At 37.1% G+C, this 22,975-nt stretch overlaps 1 protein-coding gene across 8 annotated transcripts in view; it reads right to left on the reverse strand.

Annotated features, from left to right (window-relative positions):
- The window catches only part of LOC115442556 (disintegrin and metalloproteinase domain-containing protein 11), a 231,073-nt gene that overhangs the window by 15,439 nt on the left and 192,659 nt on the right, over window positions 1-22,975 (reverse strand). For all 8 annotated transcript variants that reach the window (XM_037439663.1, XM_030167614.2, XM_037439665.1 and 5 more), the window contains exons 9-15: window positions 22,129-22,301; window positions 14,257-14,405; window positions 13,108-13,292; window positions 8,575-8,739; window positions 7,409-7,713; window positions 6,679-6,798; window positions 4,464-4,641 (exon numbers count right to left, since the gene is read on the reverse strand). In XM_037439663.1, coding sequence (XP_037295560.1) covers window positions 4,464-4,641; window positions 6,679-6,798; window positions 7,409-7,713; window positions 8,575-8,739; window positions 13,108-13,292; window positions 14,257-14,405; window positions 22,129-22,301 — 1,275 coding nt within the window. The remainder of the gene's footprint in view (window positions 1-4,463; window positions 4,642-6,678; window positions 6,799-7,408; window positions 7,714-8,574; window positions 8,740-13,107; window positions 13,293-14,256; window positions 14,406-22,128; window positions 22,302-22,975) is intronic.

Consider the following 22,975-nt stretch of genomic DNA (forward strand, 5'->3'; position numbering starts at 1 on the left):
TCTATTATACTAATTACACTGTCATTATAGTGTAGGTATATAAATTCTACCTCTTACTAATGATTTTATGTTTGGCGAATGTTAGATATTGATATAAAAAAAAATTTCATGTAAAGTGTAAGTAGATATTGTAACTGATTTTTCGGACAACAGTACCTTAGTCCTCTCCTGCGACAAAGGCTACTAAGAATAAAAATACATTTGTTACAAAGAATAAATTTAGCAGCAAAAGTGATTATGGAATCCTATATAAAATCTCTAAGCATCAAAAAGTCCAAATTCGCTTAAACCTAACGCTTCCCTCATCCCTAATTCCAAAATCCAGGTCTCGACAATTCTGTAACCGAATTCGACAGCCCTCCCCTCTGCGCTCCCGTCCCGCTCCCTCCCAATCCGATTTGCGTGCGGACCTCAGTTTAGATGCCCCGAGTTCGCCATCAAATCAAGTTATCACACCGCACACCTGAAGTTTACGCTTCCGTTTCATTCGGAGTCTGACGCGTTTGTGCTGGAATGTTTCTCTTTTAAGGCCCTGGTATTAATTTGATTCAGGTCTACTGTTTAATTGACCTTCTAGACCTAGACTTCGGTAATAGGTAAAGGCCTTTGTACTCAAAAAAAAAAATTATTTGAACGAATTTTTGCTATTTGTTATTGAATTAATGTGTCTGTTTGGTTTTGCCCGATATTTATTTTTAATTGTAATGTATTTTTTTCATGATTACTTTTTTATAAAAATAAAAAAACAAATTATTGATATATTGTAGTCAGTGTAACTACTGGACATAATAAGACTTAACATCTCACGTCTCAGGATGGCGAGCGCCGTGGAATACTAAAGTGTTGGATGGTGTTTCTGTTGCTTATGAGCGGTAGTATCGCTTACCATCAGGCGAACGGCAAGCTCGTCTCGTCATTCAAAGCAATAAATAAAATACAGAATCATTGGCTGTACACTAGTTCATACTTGGAATGGATGGATGGAATATACACGGCAGAAAGTTGGTGCATGAAGGGCGTGGGTGTGTTTGTTTTGAACCCAATTAAAAGTATAATAATTTTTGCTATCATTTTTTATATTATTTTGTTAATAAACATAACATTATATAATTAGTTGCAAGTTTAACATGCGGTTACTAAAGCAGTTAATGTCGGGGCGTAGTTCTGACCAGCGTGTGGTTCGCTGTACAAATTCGCTGCTAATTATAATTATTCCATGTTTCGATGTGCAAAATGTTATTTGAAAGTTGTAAGCTTCTAATCGACAGCGGTAGCGTTTTTGCTAATTGTTTCTGTCAGTTAAAGCTGATAATTAATAAAATAATAACAAGGAAACAACGATAGTATATTATATTGGTGGTAGGTCTCGCATACATATGTTAGGGTCCGCCTGGGCAGGTACCACCGCAATGTCTATTTCTACCGCCAAGCAGTAGTGTGCAGTCACTGTTGTGGTCCAGTTTGAAGGACATTGTAGTCAGTTTAACTACTGGACATACTAAGACTTAACATCTCAAGTCTCAGGACGGCGAGTGCAGTGGAATACTAGACAATACTCTGTAATTCAAGGTGTTGGATTTCTACTATTTATGGGCGCGTATCTTGCCATCAAGCGAACGACAAGCTCGTATCATCATTCAAAGCAATAAAAAAACGATTAGTTTGATTTAGTAAGTAGTTATTTGGAAAAGAATTCTTAAGACAATAGAAACGTCTAAATTTCATTATCTCTTTACAGGTTGGCAAGAAACCTTTGGCATTACTTGTGAGTAATAAGTAATTTAAAAGTAAAGTAAAGTAAAGCTGGTAGTGGTAACATATTATTATATATCATTATAGCGTGCTTTGATGATAAATACTCGCTTTAATCGCTACCCGCTCATAGCACAGACCGCATCATTAGCCCGAGCTCACTCCGCCCAAACTTCTAATTAACGATGTCCGAGCCGAGTACAGGAGGCAATTAAATGATATTGAATTAAACTGGACACTGGCGCGGCGACCGCTGTCGCTTGTGGCTTGACCACCTGCCCGCAACTCTACGGGGATAGTTTCTCTAGATTATTGTAAGCTGTGAATAGCGAAGTCTTCGTCATCTCCGGAATCCATTAAGCTTGTTTGTCTCTATTATATTGGTTCTTGTTACAATTTATTTACACTTTTTATACTTCTATACATTGCAAAAGGAAGTCATCTTTTCTGTCTGTATGTTATCGATTTTCTCAAAATTTCCCGAACAGATTTTTATGAAATTTGGTATGAAGATAGTTTAAGACGCTGGGAACGTTATAGGCTACTTTCTATCCCGGGAAAATATATAGCGGGATTTGTATCCAGGAAAACTCCGTCAGAAAAAGGTTTGTCGCGGCCCTAGGCACATGTAAAGTGTATACCTCATGGTTGTAACTACACATTAAGGCCTATGAGGGCTTACGAACATATCGTAGCCTTTCCACCTCCGCCCTAAGAGGGTTCCTCCCCCCTCCCTCCCACACACTGCCCTTTCGCAGATATCCCCTCCCAACTTTCCTCCAAAACCCTGTAGTAGCCGAGGGATTCCAGTACCCAATTCGCAGGTTTCCCCCGCCGTTGACTTCGGGGTCCAATACACAAAAACCAAAGCCAATGACATGATTGTTGTACTCCATAATGAAATGATTTATTTGAATCCGTAAAATGTTATACATTATTTAGATTCCGTCAATATTAACTCTACCAACAGTTCGGAAAGCAGTTCTCACCAGAGAAGAACGGGCAAGAAACTCTGGTGTTGCTCATAATTAAACCCGATAGGTACTATACATAAAATCCGAAATGCATTTACAAACCGCAATCGGTACACAACAGGTAACCACGTAACAGGATCGTGGTAAAATGGCGAAGTTAAAAGTAAAAAATTGAATAATGGCCGGCACGCGGCGGCACTCAAACTATTAAAAAGCGGAGCCTTCCGCTCTCCTTCGGTATATCTGGATGCGGATTTTAATATCTAGGTCTTTTGTTATTTTGTGGTTGATTTTAAGTCGCTCAATGGAGGGTTGCATGTAGAGCGACGGGAAGTAAGTTATTGTTGATGACAAGCATCAAGAGTTCTTGATCATTGATGATTGGCAGTTAATTTACAAAGATTGGTACTGATTATGCTCATCAGAAATTTGATGCTAAATCTCAGTATGACCAATAGTTACCCTGGGTACGTGGTTTTAACTGGATCATAACAGCGGTTAATACTTGTTAGAAGAAATTGTTAAAGTCGTAGCAATTAATGTTGTAGACGAAATTGTTTACAACATCGATTTACTACATAAAACTATCCTTACATATTCTAAAATAAATTCCCCAAGCAGTGTCTGTTTATTAAACTCAAAAACAACAGAAATAGAGATACATAGTTTGAGATCATGACAAGTACATGGGCTACTTTTTATGCCGGGAATATCGTCGTTGTAGGTGGAGAACTAAATAACTCAAAATTTCTAGTTTCGAGATAAACGCGATTAACTGTTTTTTTTTTCGTTATTTTTAAGCATTACTAAAAAACTATAAATAATTTTAATGCCGATATTTTTATATATCTTGGGTCTTATTATCTATTATATTATGCATTAACAAAAAAACCTCTGACCTCAAGAATAAAATTATAAAAAAATAAAAACTTCTTATTCAATTCTGCCACAACAATGTTTTGTAAGTTTGCTGAAATAAACTAAATAACTCGTATAGTTATTTAGTTTTGCCACACTAGAAACCATATGGTAAAGTAATTATAAGGTTAAATAATTACAATTATAGAGTTTATTAAAGTGAATACCATTAGGATTTTCAATGTCTAAATTAAACAAATCAAGTTTTTTAGTTCTTCTACACACTTGATTCATTTTGTTTACAAACAATAGACTCGAGAAAGAATTAAACAACTCATTTTATTTAATTTCTTTACTATTGAACAGATTATAAGTCGCAGTTTATTGATTTTATTATTTAATTATTTACTTTTTCTACAACAAAATATATATTATTTGAATATATTTATTTCTCCACTTTTAACATAAAAATAGCTATAATTTCGAAACGGGATAAGATAATGAAATACTTGTTAGGCCAAAATATGCGCCATGTTTTGGGCAACACAAAAGCGATGAAAGTCCAAAATGGCCAAAATCCGAGTTATTTAGTTCTCCACCTAAAACGACGATATATATAGAAGCATTTTTACCCCAGGAAAACTCTTTTGCGCGGGCGAAGTCACGAGCAAAACCTAGTTTAGTAATCAAATAATTTATAGTACTTAATACTTTTAAAGCTTTGCGTTTCCTTGTCCTTAGATACAATGAGAGGAATATAATACCAAATATGTCTCAAAAGTATTTACAGATGAAAAAAACATCATAGAAATTAAATAATAATTCATCATCATTCTCCTAATCCCGTAAATCATGTACAAGTCCTGTAGGAACACTTACCCCTTTAGCAGAACACTCATGGTTGTTCCGGTCGCTGGGGCACTTGGTGTGGTCGAGGTAGGGGAAGATGGAGGTGCAGGTCTGGTTGACGCACACGAGGTTGTCGCCGCACGGGGTGCCGTCGCGCACCAGCCCCAGCGGCGCCACCTCGTTGTGCTTCGGAAGACCTGTGGTCGCTCTGGAAGACCAGGTGGACGGATCAGTCAGTTGTAGTGTAGTGCTTATGTAAAGACAGCAGTTAGGGGCCGTTCAAGTATTACGTAACGCAATTTTTGAAGATTTTTGACGTCCCCCCTTTATTTCCTGTACGCCCCCGCCCCCCTCGTAAAAAGTTATGTAACTCTAAAATTTCAATTTATTCCGAAAAGTACCAGAAAATCGCTAAAATACCTTTGTTTTTGTTTTAAAATAAAAATTCCAATGTTACATCACGCATTGTTCGAACACCCCCTTCTGGGCCTGTAACGCATCGTAACGTTTTACATGACCCGCCCTCGCTGCCATGATACTTGAACGGCCCCTTAAAGGAATCAGTCAGTTGTAGTGTTGTAGTATGATGCTGTAGTAAAGTATATAAAGACTGAAAGACATGTAATAAAAGAAGACTAAAGATATGTTATGGTAGGAACCTTCTTTTTAAATCGGTTTGATAAGAAATATGACGTACACTCCAAGAGACGATCAAATTCCATTTTATACCTAGTCTTGCCATAAATATTGTAATAAAGAAAAAAGAAAATTGTTAACTGCAAATAACATTTATTACTTTTACAGTGTGTCAGTTTAATACATAAATATAAAACAATTAAAAATATAAAAAGCTTATTCGAAGTGGTCTCCATTGGCTGCAATACAGTCCTTTAAACGATGAGGCCAGTTATCAATAGAAGCACGCACTCTTTCCATGGGAAAATTCTTCACTGCCAATCGTATAGATTGTTTTAGGGACTCCAAATTATCATGGCGTTTAGAGCAAGCTGTACTCTCTAAAACTGACCACAAATCATAATCCAGCGGATTAAGATCGGGACTAGACGACGGCCAGTCTTCAGCTCTGATGAAGTCCGAAACGTTCGATTCCAACCAAGACTGCGTGGACCGAGCTTTATGACCCGGCGCCGAGTCTTGCTGGAAGGACCATACTTGGTTATTGAACATGGTGATGTTAAGGGGCTTAACTACCTTCTCAAGAATGGTATCTTGATACACTTGTGCCGATGTTTTGATACCTTTTTCACAAAAATATGGCTCAGTCACTCCTTCATAGCTAACACCCCACCAAACCATCACTGAAGTCGGATAATGTCCACGTTGCACTCTGTCGACTAATTGGGAAGCTTCCTTAGAGCTTTGAGCATAAATACGGTCATTTTGTTTGTTAAAATGTTGCTCAATTGTAAAAATTTTCTCATCCGTAAACAAAATTTTTCTGTGACCTCCCTTTGCGTACCGCTTCAGTAGTTGTTTCGATTTTACCACCCTATTCTTCTTTAAATTATCAGTTAAGAAATGGCCAGTGCGTCTCTTATAGGCTGCAAGTCCTAAGTCATCTTTTAAAATACGCGACATGGTTCTAGGTGCTATCTTCATTTCCCGAGATAAAATCTTTTGCTTTCGGACAGGATTTCTTCGAATTCTTTCCCTTACTGCTTTGACCACCTTTTTCGTACGAACACTACGTGGACGGCCAGATCTTTTCTGTCACAAACAGAGGAGGTCTCATTGTACCTATTAATAGCCCGGTACACAAACATTTTACTAATACCAAGTGTATGGAGAGTTTTAAAAATTGCATTTGGCTCCATACCTACTTTGTGTAATGCTATCACAGCGATTCGGTTCTCTTTATCACCCCACACCATTTTAATATCGCAAAATATTTTACAATGTATTGGCGCCAAAATGAGAAAACACAATGAACAATCGTATAAAAATGACAGATTCGAAATTCAAATGTAATATTTTTTTATAATTAAGTGTAACAGTATTTATGGCCAGACTAAGTAAATATAACTAAGTGCTAACAAATCATTCTGATTCCATATTAAGTTGTTTTCGTTGTAGTTTGTTGCATAAAGCTGCTATAAATAAGACATTGGAGCATTTTGAGAAATAAAAAGAATATAAAAGGAAATAAGACGTTTTCGAAGCTCATAATCATTGGCTGGAGTTTGCTAAAGACCTGTAAACATATACAAATATGGTGGCCACTTACTTGCACTCATATTCGCTTCCCTTGATAGTAATAACTGTCCTAGTAAAGTATTCATCTAAGCCTGTGACGACGGGGTATCTATTTCCATTTTGGCACTGTAAGGAACCGCATCTCACATTCCTGGAAGAAATTAGGACAAAATAGAATTCTTAAGTCGCATGTAGCAGAGCGTGACAGTTTAAAAGTAATAATAAAAATAATAATATTAGCCCTGTATTATATAATGTCCCACTACTGGGCACGGGCCTCCTCTACTACTGAGAGGGATTAGGCCTTAGTCCACCACGCTGGCTTATTGCGGATTAGTAGACTTAACACACCCTTAAAATTCTTATAGTGAATTTCTCAGGTATGCAAGATTCCTTACTATGTTTTCCTTCACCGTTAAAGCAAGCGATAATTCACAAAGTTTAAAAGTACACATATATTATTGATAAATAATAAGCAATGGTAGTTAATTGAAACCGTTAGTTGACATGAAGAATTTGTGCCGCGCCTGCCTCTAAATAGTAGCAACATTACACACTTTGATTGAAATAGTCTTATATAGTATTGTACATTATTCTACTGCGATAGCTAACGTCAAGTCTCAGAAATACAGTTTAGTGCTATGCGCATTTGGAATCGAATGTTATAGACGATGTTGCTACTATTTGTGAACAATCGTGGCGAGTACCAAACAAGCGTATCCTGTGACGTCATTTATTCCATAAAATCCAGATCTACTCACTCAGTCTCACACTTGATGTAGTGGCCATTCCCGTCTTTCCCGCAGTGGCCTGTCATAGCACCTTTGGAGTTAAACTGTTCGAAGCACTCTCTATCAGCGCCGATAGATCCAGTGCCCCAGATATTTTCGCACTGCACGGACAGTGTAGGACACTGTCCAGCAAAACAGTATCCTTTGCCGTCCTCGCAAGGGTCTCCGTTCTTCCGATAAGAGTCAGGAGGACAGGCGCCAGTAACTCCAGTGCAGGTCTCTTCTAAGTCGCATTCGTTCGTGGCGTCACGGCAGACGGTGCCTCGTGGTTTGAGCTGTAGATCAAGGAGTCAGAGGAATTTGACATCAATATTTATGTTGAAGTTAGTCACGAATGGCCTCGCATTTTTTAAATTTAGAATGCAATGAAGTAGGAGAATGCAATGAAGTAACTCAGGCCATACTTGGGTTCAGATGTTGATCACAAATCACAATTGATTTACTGAATTGTATTTTCTAGTATGCAAATTTCGCTAGATATACGAGCTTGGTTTGGGTACATAAATCCAACTATAGGAGTACAACAGCATACGCCTAGTCGATACTAGATAGCATTATTGATCGAAATAGATGGAAATACCGGGGCTGCACCAATTGTGTCACCACTTACCGCTTCTAGGACATTGTTATGTAGTTTCTGAGATTATTCAAACTTAGTTAAATACTATTCGAAAATAGAGTATTTTTAAACTTCGACTTTTGTGGGATTAAAGATTTAGCTTCTAACAGTGAACCATAAAAGCGATTGGTTTAAACCAACTCCAGCCCAGTGTTTAAACAGATTCCTATTTCTGGGAAGCAGCCAATTTTTTTGTACAAAAACAATTATTGCGAATGGAGTGAAAAAATCTCCTGTTCGTTGGTTAATTCTTTGCGTTCATTTTTCGTCTTATTTGCATTCTGTAAAAAAAACACTCTATACTTTTGCTAGACAAATGTAGCCTATATGTTAATCCGGAACGTGGTTTGTGTGCCAAATTTGTTCCAAATATATTCAGTAGTTTCCGTTTATCTACTTTTATCTAGATACTGAATGTTTACCATCAATAGGATATTATCACAATACATAAGGGAAGTAAGATAATTTAGTAATTTATGATATTGGTAAGATGAAAAATGATCAGTAAATAACTTACCAAACACCTCTCGCAGCATTCTCCGTAAGCGCACTGGGCTTCCTTGGTGAGCCGGCATGTGAAGGGGTCGCAGCAAGGGTTACTATTCTGGCACTCGGTGATGGTGCCGCAGTCACACTCCTCGCCTTCATCTAACTTTCCATTTCCACACAACTGGTTCACCAACTGGAACAAGAGATTTTATGAATCTAAAACCCAATAAAATTGGAGATTTGGAAGAAGAGAATATGCAAATGTAACCCTAGTTTAGAGTTGCAGGATGCAAGTGTGTCTTGATAATAAACTAATAATAATTATAATGTTAATTTAATATAATATAAGTAATTAACGTGTAAGTCATGGTTATCTAGCTAGGTTAGTTTTATTAATCAGATATATATTAATAGTGTTTTCCTTTACGTTATTATAGTTTTGTCGGACCCACCCGATTAATTTCATAGCACGTTCTTCTTAAATTTTAATGCTACTGTTCTTTCTTACACACCTGCCAGATAATTATGTCTGTATACATAATATAAAACCATACAAAAATTATGCACAAAGAGAATATACAAAAGAAATTAATTTAACGAAATCATTAAATAAGTACAAAGCATTCCACGAATGTTAGAACAAAATGATACACGAACGTTTGTTTGAACGAAATTCAAACGAACCACAATTCTCAGAACCTAAATCATATAAAAAGAACGAAGCAACTCATTATAACGTAACATGAATGTAGTTTAACAAAATACAAAGTGAAGTATCAAAGTTGTATGGAATGGAAAACATTCGGAGACGACGGGTACCAGGAAATAACATCGTAAAGCTGCCAGCCCCGCACTACATGCCAATAAAGATCGAAGAGTTTCGCCGTTTGACGACCTCATTCCTCATACAATTGTCTATGATTTTATTAAAGTTCGAAATTGTACTGTTTTTGACTTTGTAATGATGCAGGTATTTAGACATAGAAGTAAAAAAGGACATAACAATTCAATGTTTATTATTTATTGTGTTGAATTGTGTCAAAGTATGGTAGGTAGTAATTATATAAAGCTAATTGAAACAAAACCAACGGCATAAATTCATTACTATGTTGACATTAGCGATGTATCAGTATATTCATTCAATTTCAAATTCCTAGATCGTTTGCTACAATTCTATCTTGAATTGGTATTCAGTTGCGCCCACCGCGCGGGACGTTCAGTGTCCTCAGACTATAATTGGATATAAAATGATATTCCGTTTCATGATTGCTAAGTAAGCTTTGATTTAGAAGACTAGGCAAGACCGGGCATTTTATCCTGATATGGTAGATGAGTATATTGGACCTGATTTTAACACATCATTGGTATATTAGCTTGTTGTATTTGCGTATTACTGGACAAGGCTTCTTCTTTTTGGTAAGATTTTTACAAGTTAAATACAATTTCGATCCTCAAAAATCGCATCTCATGATTATACAAAATTGCCTCGGGTGCATCATCAGAATCCAGAACGTCATTCGTCATGTCATGTTGAACAACCCCTTATATTTGAAATTTGATTATTAATTTAATATGTCAACATTTGTAAGCAAATCGTATTCCTAAAGAAATGCAGAACATTACCCACAGCAAATATAAAAATCATTCACCACAAAGCCATTTGAAATCCTTTGAGAATAAAATCGACACTACACACCACACCTCAATTGAAACAAGACCCGAAGAGGGAGCGAAATCATCTCCCGATAAATATGTAAACCTCGGGAATCGATGAGAGAACCGACGAGAGGCATTATAATCGGGTAGAATGTAAATATATTCCAATAAAGCTTCGCACTGGCCGCACTGTTATTATATATTCGCAAACGAAGAGATAATTCAGCGAGCGGACCGGCAGTATTAACATAACTTTTATTAAAGGAGTGCCAAGGCAGACGACTCCGACAAACAATAGCGCGCCCCTGATTAATTTTCCAACGTGTCTGGAATCCATTTTGCATTGAGATGAGATGGTTTTGCGGTGTTTGTTGGTTTAGAACGGTTGGTTTTTATTGATGTGGGATTTTGTGGTATGATGATTTGAACAAAAACGGTAAGGTTGAGTGAAGTTGTATAGCACGGTGGCGACTGAGAATGCTAAAAGGAAATTGTCGGCTGTTTTGAACATTATGCACCAATTGAAAGACTGCATAAAGAAACAGCCATGTCGTACATTTAGCGAGCTTTACGATCTAAATTATAATTTAGCTTAAACAAAATTTGTTAAAGGATATTATAAATCTAATTATTATACTGAATATGTTATCCTAACTCAAATACCGGATTTGGACTACGCTGTACAGCACAGCGTAGTCCAAAAATATTGATCACGTTGCATCTTAAACCAGTCAGTCAGTTACGCCACTCAGCAAAAATAATCCCGATTTTTTATATTCCAACACAGAATATATTATCTGATAGAAAAAAAGGCAAGACCAGCCCCCAATTTAACCTTCCACCTCCTTCCCTCCTATTGACTTACATTTCAGATTAGCAAGTCAATGTGGGCTGGACATATCAGCTGAACCGATAACCATTACAATAAACGAGATGTAAAGTGCGGACCGCGTTTGGAAACCTAGTTTTTTGGCTTTGAATAGGTCCCTGAACTAGATGTTGTTAAGTACCTTGGAGAAGATTCAGAATTTAGTGGATTGTAACACTTTCGAATGTTTTTTATAGTTCCTTGGAACTTAGGTATTGTGAACCCATTGGCCTAAATGAATAGATTTTATAGAGTGTAGATTCATGAACAGTTACTTTTTATTGCGTAAAATGGCAACCTTGGTCGGCTATTTGATGTTATGTTCACCTCGTTATAAACATATATGTAAATATATGATTTTATTTAAACACTTGAAGTGAGGATTTTATATGGGAACAAACAAGAAAGTATTACTGCTTCCTATAAACTCAGATGTCATGTTTTAACTATAAAATTTCAGAAAATTGATTCTAGAACAGTCTGACCGAAACCAAGATCTTACCTTCAATTACTAATCTAATCAGACAACATAATTAGAAATCATCATTGAAATCAACAAAACCAGCATCAAACAGAATCCGTCGGTCAACTTGCAAACATTCAGTTTTGGAAATTAAATAACTCGGGTTAATCTGAAATGCACCGACTTTGGAGAACTTCTGGCCAGCCTGTCCGCGTAAACTCACCCCACTTCACCCACCAACGGATTAGCATTCTACTAACACTGCCAATCCGAGAACAAAGTTTACGAAATGTTTAGAATAAAATTACACGACATCCGTTCTGCATGTTGGATATTTTGCTATTATGTTATCAAATGTTGATATAAATAACGTATTATTTAATCACAGATAGAGGCCACTGCTAAAATTGTTAAATTGCGTTGCCTTGTTTACTATAATAGCAAAAATTATTTACCTATTTCAAAACATAGTTGCATTTAGGGTAAATGATGATAAACTAATTATGGTACTTCGTTCTAAGAAGTCACGTTCCAATTTTTATATGTTCTACGCAATACCTGAGCATAAAATGAAAAGTAATGATTAATTATTAATGCATCCACAGACTGTTAACATTTCAAAAGTTCAACTCAATCTAAGCAAAATTAAACCTCACAACGAAGTATGTCAGATTTTAAATTTGATCCTCCGACGTATTTTAATACAGCATTAACAAAATCCAGCGAACCTGGCCGAGTTTTGGTGTTCCGTACTGATAACCGAGGTCGCAGTCGAACCAGCGTCGTCAACTTTACGACGGACGTTTATATTTTCGTGCAAAATTTGTGAATAGCCCAGAATTTTGTAGTAAAAACATTTCTGCTATGGTGGGATTTTCGAATTTTGAAAATGTGTGCAGATTTTAGACGAAATCGTTGTGGAGGAGACCGTTTTTGGAAATAATAAAAAGAAACACGGGATTACATAAAACTTTGTTATTGTTACTAAATTCAGTGTTTGATTTTTTGTGATAAAAAGTACGATAATTATTCGATTTTGATATTTATGTTACATTTAGTTGTAAGCTGAATCTTATTAGAATAGATATAAGAGTAGAAGCTGTGAAAGGTATAAACCTATAAATTGGCATAAGCCAGGTAAACAATTTTACAAGTATTAACGCTCACACAATGCGTATAAAATAAGTACGAACAAGATACACAACATAGAAAAGTTCTTTTTTTCACTGAAATCTGACTACCAAGGTAATCTACGAAACTCCTAAAGGTATTAGAGGAAGAAGAAAGAAGTGTTTAAACATAGGGAATAACATTATGGACTTGGACATTCTTATATCAGTAACTTACCTGGCATTGAAATATTATAACTACTTAACGGATTTTCCAACATTGCAGCCTTCATGGTTACGGGAGAAACTGATGTGTTGGTCGTCCGAAAAGTTAATTTAAAATCTACCTTATTTCTACAATTATACAGTTTAAAATAATGCTGCTGACAGTCCGATCCATTAAGTACATTTATTTCAATTTCCAAGCATTCGTATAAATAAAAGACCATAACTAGACTAACTTACCTGGTTAGGTTTATTGAGAAGACATAGGCCCTGGCCGATCCTCAGCTCATTGATGTAATCATTCTTGGAGCAGTCTGAAAACTTGTACGGCTGGACGTTGTCGGAGCCGACGATGGACTGCGCCATGATGCAGCCGTGCCAGTCGCGGCAGAAGCACTGTTCGCGCCCGTCATCGTGACCCATGCCTGGTGTATAGAAATGCATTTGCAGCGGGAAGAACCCAGTTTTAACAAGAATCAGAATCGATATAAAATGTCATGGGGTTTTTTTTTATTTTAATAGGTGTAAGTAAAGTGAGTTTCATTTAAATTTTAAATTAATCAGATTTCATTAGAGTTGTGATAAAATTGTTTTAGTAACAAAGTAACTGCTAAAACCATACATATTTTTGGTCCTTCGAGCCAGATAGTAACAAAAATCAATATTGCAGACGAATTTACTCCATAACGAACAAAAAATACTGCCAATTAGTATAAAAGAAAGCGGTTAGTATTTTATATGTCCCTCTCTGACATACACTTTCTGCGTAGTTTTATTTTAAAATTTATTTTTAGTCGGCGTATTTTTTCTCCCAGTTTTCGACTAGACATGGCAAGAATTGTGACCGAGAACTGCCCGAGGCTATAGACGTACACGACGCCATTACCCCTGACCTAATTGGGTCGTCAGAGTTTGAATTTATTGGAAAAAGTTTGAAATATTGTTCGTTTTTTCGTATAGGTTCGCACGGTATCATGCGAAATGAAATTAATTGGCAATATTGCGATGGCTTCTGAGTAAACTATCGTATCTAAAAAAAAAATATTTTTACTTTTCAACGTTTCGTTATCTTTTTAGTGGGTTTGGAACTGAATAGACTATCAGTATATAGGTTTGTTATGTAAGGAAATTAGTTTCTACCGTAGTGTACATTGCCAGCACTATTGTGTTTGGTTTGGAGTATTTTAAAGTCAGCGAAATCAATGGGATTTATGTCAATTTATTTCTAGGTAACGAGCATCGTAGTGTGACTTAGTACTTTTTGATTCGAAATTATGAGTTTTGCTTCTATTAAGTAGAAGGCATGTAGCACCAGAAGACCATACTTTACAACATAGAGACAGAAGAACCCTTCAGGCCAACCAGTATAATATTTCTTATATAACTTACCAATATTATGACCAATCATATGAGCCATGGTACCCGCTAAGAGATGGGGTTCATACGTGTTCGTGTCCACAGAAATCCCGACCGACTTGGTGGTGCAGAGAGTGTCTGGTACCGATATACCGGATTCACCTCCCGGGAACGTAAGACCTCTGTAACAATTCAAATGGTTAATTTCTTGATTATGAGGAGGACATTTTTAGGAGATTTTGGTTAGGTCAAGATCTTGCATTTTATTAAATAGAGAATATACATATAATTGTATCACGCCTTTTCCTTTTCAGGGGTAGGTAGAAGTGGAACTGGATGATATTTGTTAGATTCAGGATATATGAGAGGCAGAAAAGAGTACAATTCACTTGTCAATCTAAATGTTACTAGTTGGTCGAGTGGCCGATATTGGACTGTCGAATTTCATGTTGAAGACAATCAAAAGATTAAAAAAATAGAAAAGTAAAAGTAAAATTTTTAGTGGAAATATTCGTTATTCATTGATGTTTTTTGGCAAATTGTAAGCAGACGTAAAAAAGAGAGCGTGGTTTCATTTATTAAGGCAATATTAAAATGACCCTGTATAAATTAGCTTTCTGCCCTTCTCCATATACATTTTAACCATGCCAAATACTCGTCTGCCCGGGTAATGTTCATAAAAAGGGGTACAAAGTTTATGCATTACGTATTAATATGTAGATTATTAGTAACTAATAAAAACATAGAGGATTTTGCCAAACAGATCAACCACATAGTTACTATATCAGTAGCAAAAGTTGAAATTATAAAAGGTAACCCCAAAACAATTGCCTTAGTTAACAAACGTGGTCAATTTAACAGAAAACAAAAACTAAGACAAACGTAAATAAACCTTAAAGAGAAGTCGGTAGGAATCCGGTTGTTTGGACGCTTTGCTACCGCACTACATGTAAACTGATCCCGCAATTGAATCCATTGACCTGAAGATCACGTGATTTGGCAGACTGATGCCAACACGTTCAAAAATAAATTGTATAGACATAAAAAACAAGGTCGAAACTCATCGTTTCCTTCGGCTATTAAAATCTATGCAAGGGAAAAAGAAAAAACAACTCGGTCGAATCAGAACAAAAGCGTTCGAATTTCTAACGAGTGAAGTTTTGTTGTTTATAAAAAGCTCCAGTTGTCTTTGTGTCAAAGGAAATAGGTCCGCCATCCACGGGCAAAGAGAAATTAGTTTGCACGGAGAAAAATTATTTATAAAAGAATAAATTAGAGAATAACTAGCTCAAAGAGTTTACGTTTGCTTTTTGAATTTTCGTTTGTGACCGCGGACAATTAAGAATTTTTTTTCGATTACGCTTTTACTGCATACGCATTATTTAATTTATTAGAATTAGGTTTAGAAGGAAATTAATTTTGTTTAAACAATATGTGGCTACACATTGCTGTCTATGTTATAAAAGAATATTGAACTTTTTCTATTCTAAGTATTTGTGAAATTCAACGCACTTAAAGTTATTTAAAAATCTATTTTAAATAAAAAAACAATTGTATCACCAGAGTGGCATAAAAAATAATCCCTTTACGTTCCTGATTGCTTTTTTAATTTCTCTAATTTTGTATTTATTTTCCTTCTAAGAAGCTTTGTAGAAATTAATTTTGTTGGAGCAGATGATCCTCTATTATGAATTCAAAATTATAATGTTTTTTAAAACTGAAAGCTGTTGAAAGGCAAAGAATCATTGGGTGGTAAATGATCAACTTTGTTGCCATATAATAACATTTTTTATCTTGAGAAAAATACACTCAAGTAACATTTTAAAGATAAAATTTTTTGCGACTCATCCAGTAAGGAAAAAGAAGTAAGGGGCACAATATATCTTCTTGTCTTTAGCATTGTTAATGGCGAAAAAAATCCTCTTCTATCTAAGAAGAATTTGTTGTAATCTATACTATTATATAAAGCTGAAGAGTTTGTTTGTTTGTTTGTTTGAACGCGCTAATCTCAGGAACTACCGGTCCAAACCGAAAAATTCTTTTTACGTTGGATAGGCCTTTGTTCGTGGAGTGCTATAGGCTATATATCATCACGCTATACCCAATAGGAGCGGGGCAGTAATGGCTAATCTCAGGAACTACCGGTCCAAACTGAAAAATTCTTTTTGCGTTGGATAGCCCTTTGTTCGTGGAATGCTATAGGCTATATATCATCACGCTATACCCAATAGGAGCGGGGCAGTAATGGCTAATCTCAGGAACTACCGGTCCAAACTGAAAAATTCTTTTTGCGTTGGATAGCTCTTTGTTCGTGGAGTGCTATAGGTTATATATCATCACGCTATACCCAATAGGAGCGGAGCAGTAATGGCTAATCTCAGGAACTACCGGTCCAAACTGAAAAATTCTTTTTGCGTTGGATAGCCCTTTGTTCGTGGAGTGCTATAGGCTATATATCATCACGCTATATTCAGTAGGAGCGGAGCAGTAATGGCTAATCTCAGGAACTACCGATTCGAACTGAAAAAATATTTTTGTGTTGAATAGTCCTTTGTTGTGGAGTGCTCAAAGTTATATATCATCACGCTATGACCAATAGGAGCGGAGCAGTAATGAAACATGTTGCTTAAACGGGGAAAATTATGAGTTTTGAGCGCTTCCGTTGCCTGCGCTGCGTAAACGGTTAAAGTTATGCAACAATGATGTATGACGGGATTGTTTCACTTAAAAAGTTCTAAAAAATATATTATAAAACAAAGTTCCCCGCTGCATCTGTCTGCATGAACGTGTTAAACTTAAAAACTACCCAACGTATTAAGATGAAATTTAGTATGGAGACAGTTTGAGACCCCGGGAAGAACATAGGCACCCGGGAAACTACTACTTTTATAACGGAAAACTTTAGTCTGAAAAACTTTATAACGCGGGCGGAGCCGCGGGCAAAAGCTAGTATATAATATAATAATAATATCAGCCCTGTATTACATACTGTCCCATTGTTGCACGGGCCTCCTCTACTAATGAGATGGATTAGGTCTTAATCAACCACGCTGGCCTAGTGCGGATTGGTAGTCTTCACACACCCTCGAAATTCCTATAGAGAAAGTCTCAGGTATGCAGGTTTTCTCACAATGCTTTCCTTCGCCGTTAAAGTAAGCGACAATTCACAAAGAATACACACATATTATATTTTTTTTAGAAAAGTCAGAGGTGTGTGCCCTTGGGATTTGAACCTGCGGACATTCGTCTCGGCAGTCCGTTTCACAACCAACTAGGCTATCGCCGCTTATATGTAATGGAAAAGAGTTATCGAAATCGAAAGTTCTCAAATTAGAAAACTTTTTAAAATATTGTTCCTTTTGTTCATAACCTAACAGTAAACAGTCTTCCCTATTCTTGCGTAAACTACTCTTCACATCCAAGAGCGAAGGGGCGGATGACCCAAATTACGCGATTCTAGAACATTGAAAATCGTATTCCCAGAATGAGCTCCGGCCGGAACATTCAAAGGAGTCTTTTAACCCTAAAATTAAAATCAAAGGCTCACAATGTAAATATTAGAGCGTCGAAATCGGCGCAGGAAACAGTAAGGAAATTAGATAAAATCACCATGTTTGCACTGCCTGGGATGAGGGGAGTGCCTGGGAGGAATAGGGTGGCGTTGGTAGTCAGTCGAAAGGTTGTGTACGGCGCACTATTTAATTTCACCAGCGGCGGTTATTGCGTTAGCCGGGTTTGTTTAAGTTGCCCCTATTGGCAGAGGCCGCGCTATACGCGGCAAATTAATTTGGATAATTGATTTTCTAACTCATATTGAAATTGCAATTGAATGTACGTTTATTATATAAGCTCGCTTTATTCAGCAAACGGTTCGGTTTCACATTATGGTAATGAGTTTCATATTCGGGAATTCATTAAATGAGGATGTTTTAGATAGGAATTACATAGCGTTATAAGGTATATATCTAATGGTGCGGACAATGTTCTTTTATTCATTTTCGTCAATGAGCGCAGCTGTCTCCTGATGTAAATACTTGATGAATGTATTAAGACTATGTAATCTCAGTGTGAGTTCAGTATAAAATCTACCGTGTGCTTCCTTGGACTGGTAGCAGCGCTGGATTCCAAGATAGATTCCTAGGTCGAGCAAAATCTTTTGTCGGGACAGCATCCCTTAGGGAGGGATAGAGGTCAAACCCCACAAACTCCACGCGAATTAATAACTCAAAATATCAGAGGAAAGAACATCCCTATTATTTTAGGATTTCATAATATTATGTTAGGAAATAAATTTTATTATAATACGTATACCTTTCTTATTACAATTTCTTTATACCGCCTCTGGGGTATGGACAATATACTTAAATTATAAAACTGGTTATTTAGGTATGATTTTGAAGAACTTTTGATTTAACTCCTCACTGGTGAAAGATATTTTTTACGAATCTTAGAGAACGATTCATATTTAACAACTTGCCGCTTACTTGACTTCAACCTGCACTTAAGGAACCAACCCCGCATATAAAGTATTATAAAAATCTATACCCTATTTATACTATTATGTTACTTAGATATTTGTATAATCCAAGATAGCGACCACCGCACAAAAGGTGTAAAACCCGTCATAGTGGCCCACGTAAGTGTGTCGTATACCAAGATCAGCCTATGTATATCCGTTTTTAAAGAAGACGGCATAATTATGTCGACTGGCAAGGGAAACATCTATAACATATCTGGACCCTTATAACTTACCTTAAGTGCAGTGAAATCAATGTGCCGTGCCCATCTAAAAATCTTCCGAATCAAACCTAGTACCTCTCAGTCAAGAATCCTACACCTACTCGACCAAAGAGGTGAACATTACTTCAGAGCTATCGTCAAACATCTCGTTTACCGATAATTTATGACATGACATCGATTGCGAATTAAATCAACGAACGGATACGCCACGGTCGGATGTGCGACATAATTTATATTTCCCTTCGACATATCGGAATAGAATCTGATGGTAATTCGAAGGGAGAAGACATTTATGTCTACTAAACGTATGTCAAGGTAAAATAGCGTCTCTGAAAGAATGTTTTTCACGCTTGTTGTATGAGATGTCATTTTTTAGTGTAAGATAGTGGCACTGCGTGATTTTAAGAAGTCATTAGCGAGCAATATAGATGGTACATCCATACTGAATCAATTCTTGTGCGCCCGGTCTTCACATCGAATGCACGTTGCTCGCCCATACGCGGAGGACATTTGTCGCGGCCCTAGTCACACAGTTAAGTGTGTACACCTCATGGTTGCCAGTTCACATTGAGGCTTATCAGTGCTTGCGAACATTTCCTGGCCTCCACTCCTCCCATCCTAAGAGGGATCCTTATTCTTCCCTCACACTTTCTTCCACAGATATCTCCTCCCAACTTTCATCCAGGTCCCTGTAGTCGCTAAGCCGAAGAATTCCGTTTCCATTCACATATTTCCCTCGGTACAGAAGCCGGGATCTGATATACAAAAAAAAATATGGATGGGAAACACTGGATGCAAGCGGCTTTTGGCTATTCCGTTTGTAAATCTTTAGAGGCGGCCTATGTAGCTTGAATTTTATATAGGTGATGATGATGATGAAGGAGCAATATGGAACACTCCCATGGAAATTGTATTTAATAAATGATGTTTTGATTTGAATGTTCTTTTGTTCTATATGTATGTTTTCGAAATAAATCTACAGAATAAGAATTACCCCCATCGAGGTTACATTTTTATTTGCCAGCGTGATTGATGCCTATCTAATATTTAGGGGAGAACTCGTTTCCACTGTTTTCCTTCGGGAGTTTATTATCAGTTGGTTGTTTTGTAAAATTTTGAGATTTTTGTGTTTTAATTCAGGTGTAACAATCACTTTATTTGTCGACTGCTCTGACGGCGTAGATGTATTGAGTGCGCGGTATGCCACCGCTCTCAGGTCTTGGGTTCGAATCCTTGGACGAGCAAAGTGAAATTGGCTTTATCTACTCAATATCATCTCGGTGTCTAAAAGTTGTGACCGATATGGTGATAGGCTTGCCAAGATCATGGGATGGAACAGGCAGAAAGTGGGTGCAATGGTTACACCTCTGCCTACCCTTAAAGGAGAATGTGATGTGTGTATTTATTTAGTTATGATGACTTTTGGTCAACAATTGCTAACGTACAGTGGTGTTGCTATCACATAAAATAAACAGCAAATCCCTTAGCATCTTTCATTGGTCATTAGGTTCGTACATTATGCACTCTAAGATACTATATACAAAAACGATTGTGCCTTCCCGGATATGACGTAATCCCCCGCCCCTCTGCAGTAATTGTCTCAGTCCATGCATCACCACACAATTTTACTGACAAACCTAAACCGCATTCGCCCAACTTCGTAATGTGTTCGTAACACAAAGGCGGAATACCGTCTCCATGAGGATTACGTGTATTAACTATCTGTGACTGGCGCTTGGAAACTGAATAGATAATCCTTGGACCATATTTAAAGTAATAAAAAATATATCACCGAGGGTTTAGATATAGATGCAATAACACCCATATGTATTGTAGCCTGTGTACCTACTGGACATAATAAGACTTAACATCTCATGTCTCAGGATGGCGAGCGCAGTGGAATACCAAACGATAGTTTGCAATTCAAGGTGTTGGATGGTGTTTCTACTGTTTATGGGCGGTCGTATATTTTATTAGGGGAACGGCAAGATTATCTCGTCGTTCAAAGCAATGAAAAAAAAATATGGCGGGCCATGACATGATGGGAGACCAAGTCAGAGTTTAGGCCCAGCATCGAGATCACGCCGCATATTTTTCTAAATACTTACGATTTGATCGTGTTTTTCAATATATGAATGAAACTTAAATTCGATTCACTCCCTGTGACAACGTTAAACAGAAACAAGAGGTCATATTTAAGTGCATTATTTGCACCCCCACCTACACCTCAAGAATAAAGGCGTGTTCAAGATACCCAAATTCTCCTTAAAAACCGAGCTTCACTGATCATTATAAATGGCGCACATAAACTTATCTCTAAGTAACATCGGATGCATTCGCTTTAGACACACCTCGCCGACCACAGCTGGTCATGTTAAATCGGCCAAATAAATTCGAGACGCTAGCTTTCAAATTAATTTTCAAGATGTTTAACAGCAGTGACTATCCTGTATTTTACGTTCAAAGGGTTGGTAAGCAGTTTTGTAAAGTTTTCGCCCCCCTATTCCGCCCCCGCTCACAGTCGGGCGGAAAATTCTAGTAATACACCGAAAATGCAGTACGAATGCTTTTGATAAAACGGCTGGATTATCGTGTTATGATCGCTTTGAAAAGCGCTTTTGTAGCGCAGTGGAGTGAGCGAAATATTTAATTTGTTCCCGTTTATTAAATGTTACACTCTATTTCGAGTAAATTGGCGCGTCGGCTATTCCCGTATTTCCAAGTATTACTAAAATTGAAATATGAATTTGTGTTTTGGGGCTTTTCATTTTTAAATGTAACTTAATTTCGAATCTCAAGTCTCTTAGTTAGTCAGTGTGATAAAAATTAGCAAAACAAACATCTCTCTTTTGACACTTTTAGTATTTATAGTCCATTTTTTATATGCGCCTGGCGGAAAGACCCGACTGTACCTGATGGTAAGTGGAGTAGGTTCTGGATAGAGTCGACTGTCAAGGGACGATTACCCCTCGGCAGTCGATACAATGCCGACCCATTCGAAACCGATATACACAGGTTGATCCCGGATCGCGATACACTTACGTGGGTCACTATGGCGGGCTTTTCACCTTGTTCATGGTGGTTGTAATCAGGTCGTATACAAATATCATACCAGCAGGAAGTGCTTTGACTATTATGCTATAAAACCTGCTCTATGTTACTCACGTGAGCAGCTGCGTGGTGTCTTTCTCGATCTTGAAGAGTTTCCTGGCGGTGTAGTCGCTGAACTTGTGTATGGCGCGCGTGATGTCCTGCTTGCGGTCGATGTCGGCCTGGTCGGCACTCTGCCATGATTCGATGTACACCAGTGACACGCGCGTGTTCAGGGTTCGGAAGTACTGTGAAAGAAGAGGTACTTTAGTTTTTTTTTCAAAGGCACGGAATAGCTTCCCTAGATCTGTTAAACGATGTCCAAAAGGCGTAACAAAATAGCTACCGGCAAAAGATAGATCCACGGTCGGTCGGCACAGTTATGTAGGTCTGCCTAATTGCTTCTTTACGTTTCATAATTTGTTCTGCATTTGCCTTCTGGCAGCAGTTGTGATTTTCAAAAATGTTTTTCAGATCCGTATAAAATATGATAATAACTTAAAAATAAGTTTTACTCGCGACTGTGCTTGTGTGCAATTGTTTTATGAGAATAAATAGGAAATATGTTCATTTAGGACTTGGTTTATGTGTATGCTGTATTGGTAAATAAATATTTACTGCACTAACACTAGTAAAAAAAATATAAAATCTTTATGCGTGATTTGGTGATTGGAGTGTTACTGAGAATTACGAGGCGTAATATTTTGTGTTATAGCGCACCCAGTACTATGAAGTGTTATATATAAATGCAATTAAAAGTTCTGGGAGACGGTGCTATTGTGGACAAGAGCAGCATCCAGTAGGCGAGTAACTAGCTAATCTCAAATCCCTTCTTAGTTAAATCTATATACTATTATATAAAGCTGAAGAGTTTGTTTGTTTGAACGCGCTAATCAGCAACTACTGGTTGGATTTGAAAATT

The sequence above is a fragment of the Manduca sexta genome, chromosome 17, assembly GCF_014839805.1.
Source record: "Manduca sexta isolate Smith_Timp_Sample1 chromosome 17, JHU_Msex_v1.0, whole genome shotgun sequence".
In the NCBI taxonomy this organism is placed as follows: Eukaryota; Metazoa; Arthropoda; class Insecta; order Lepidoptera; family Sphingidae; genus Manduca; species Manduca sexta.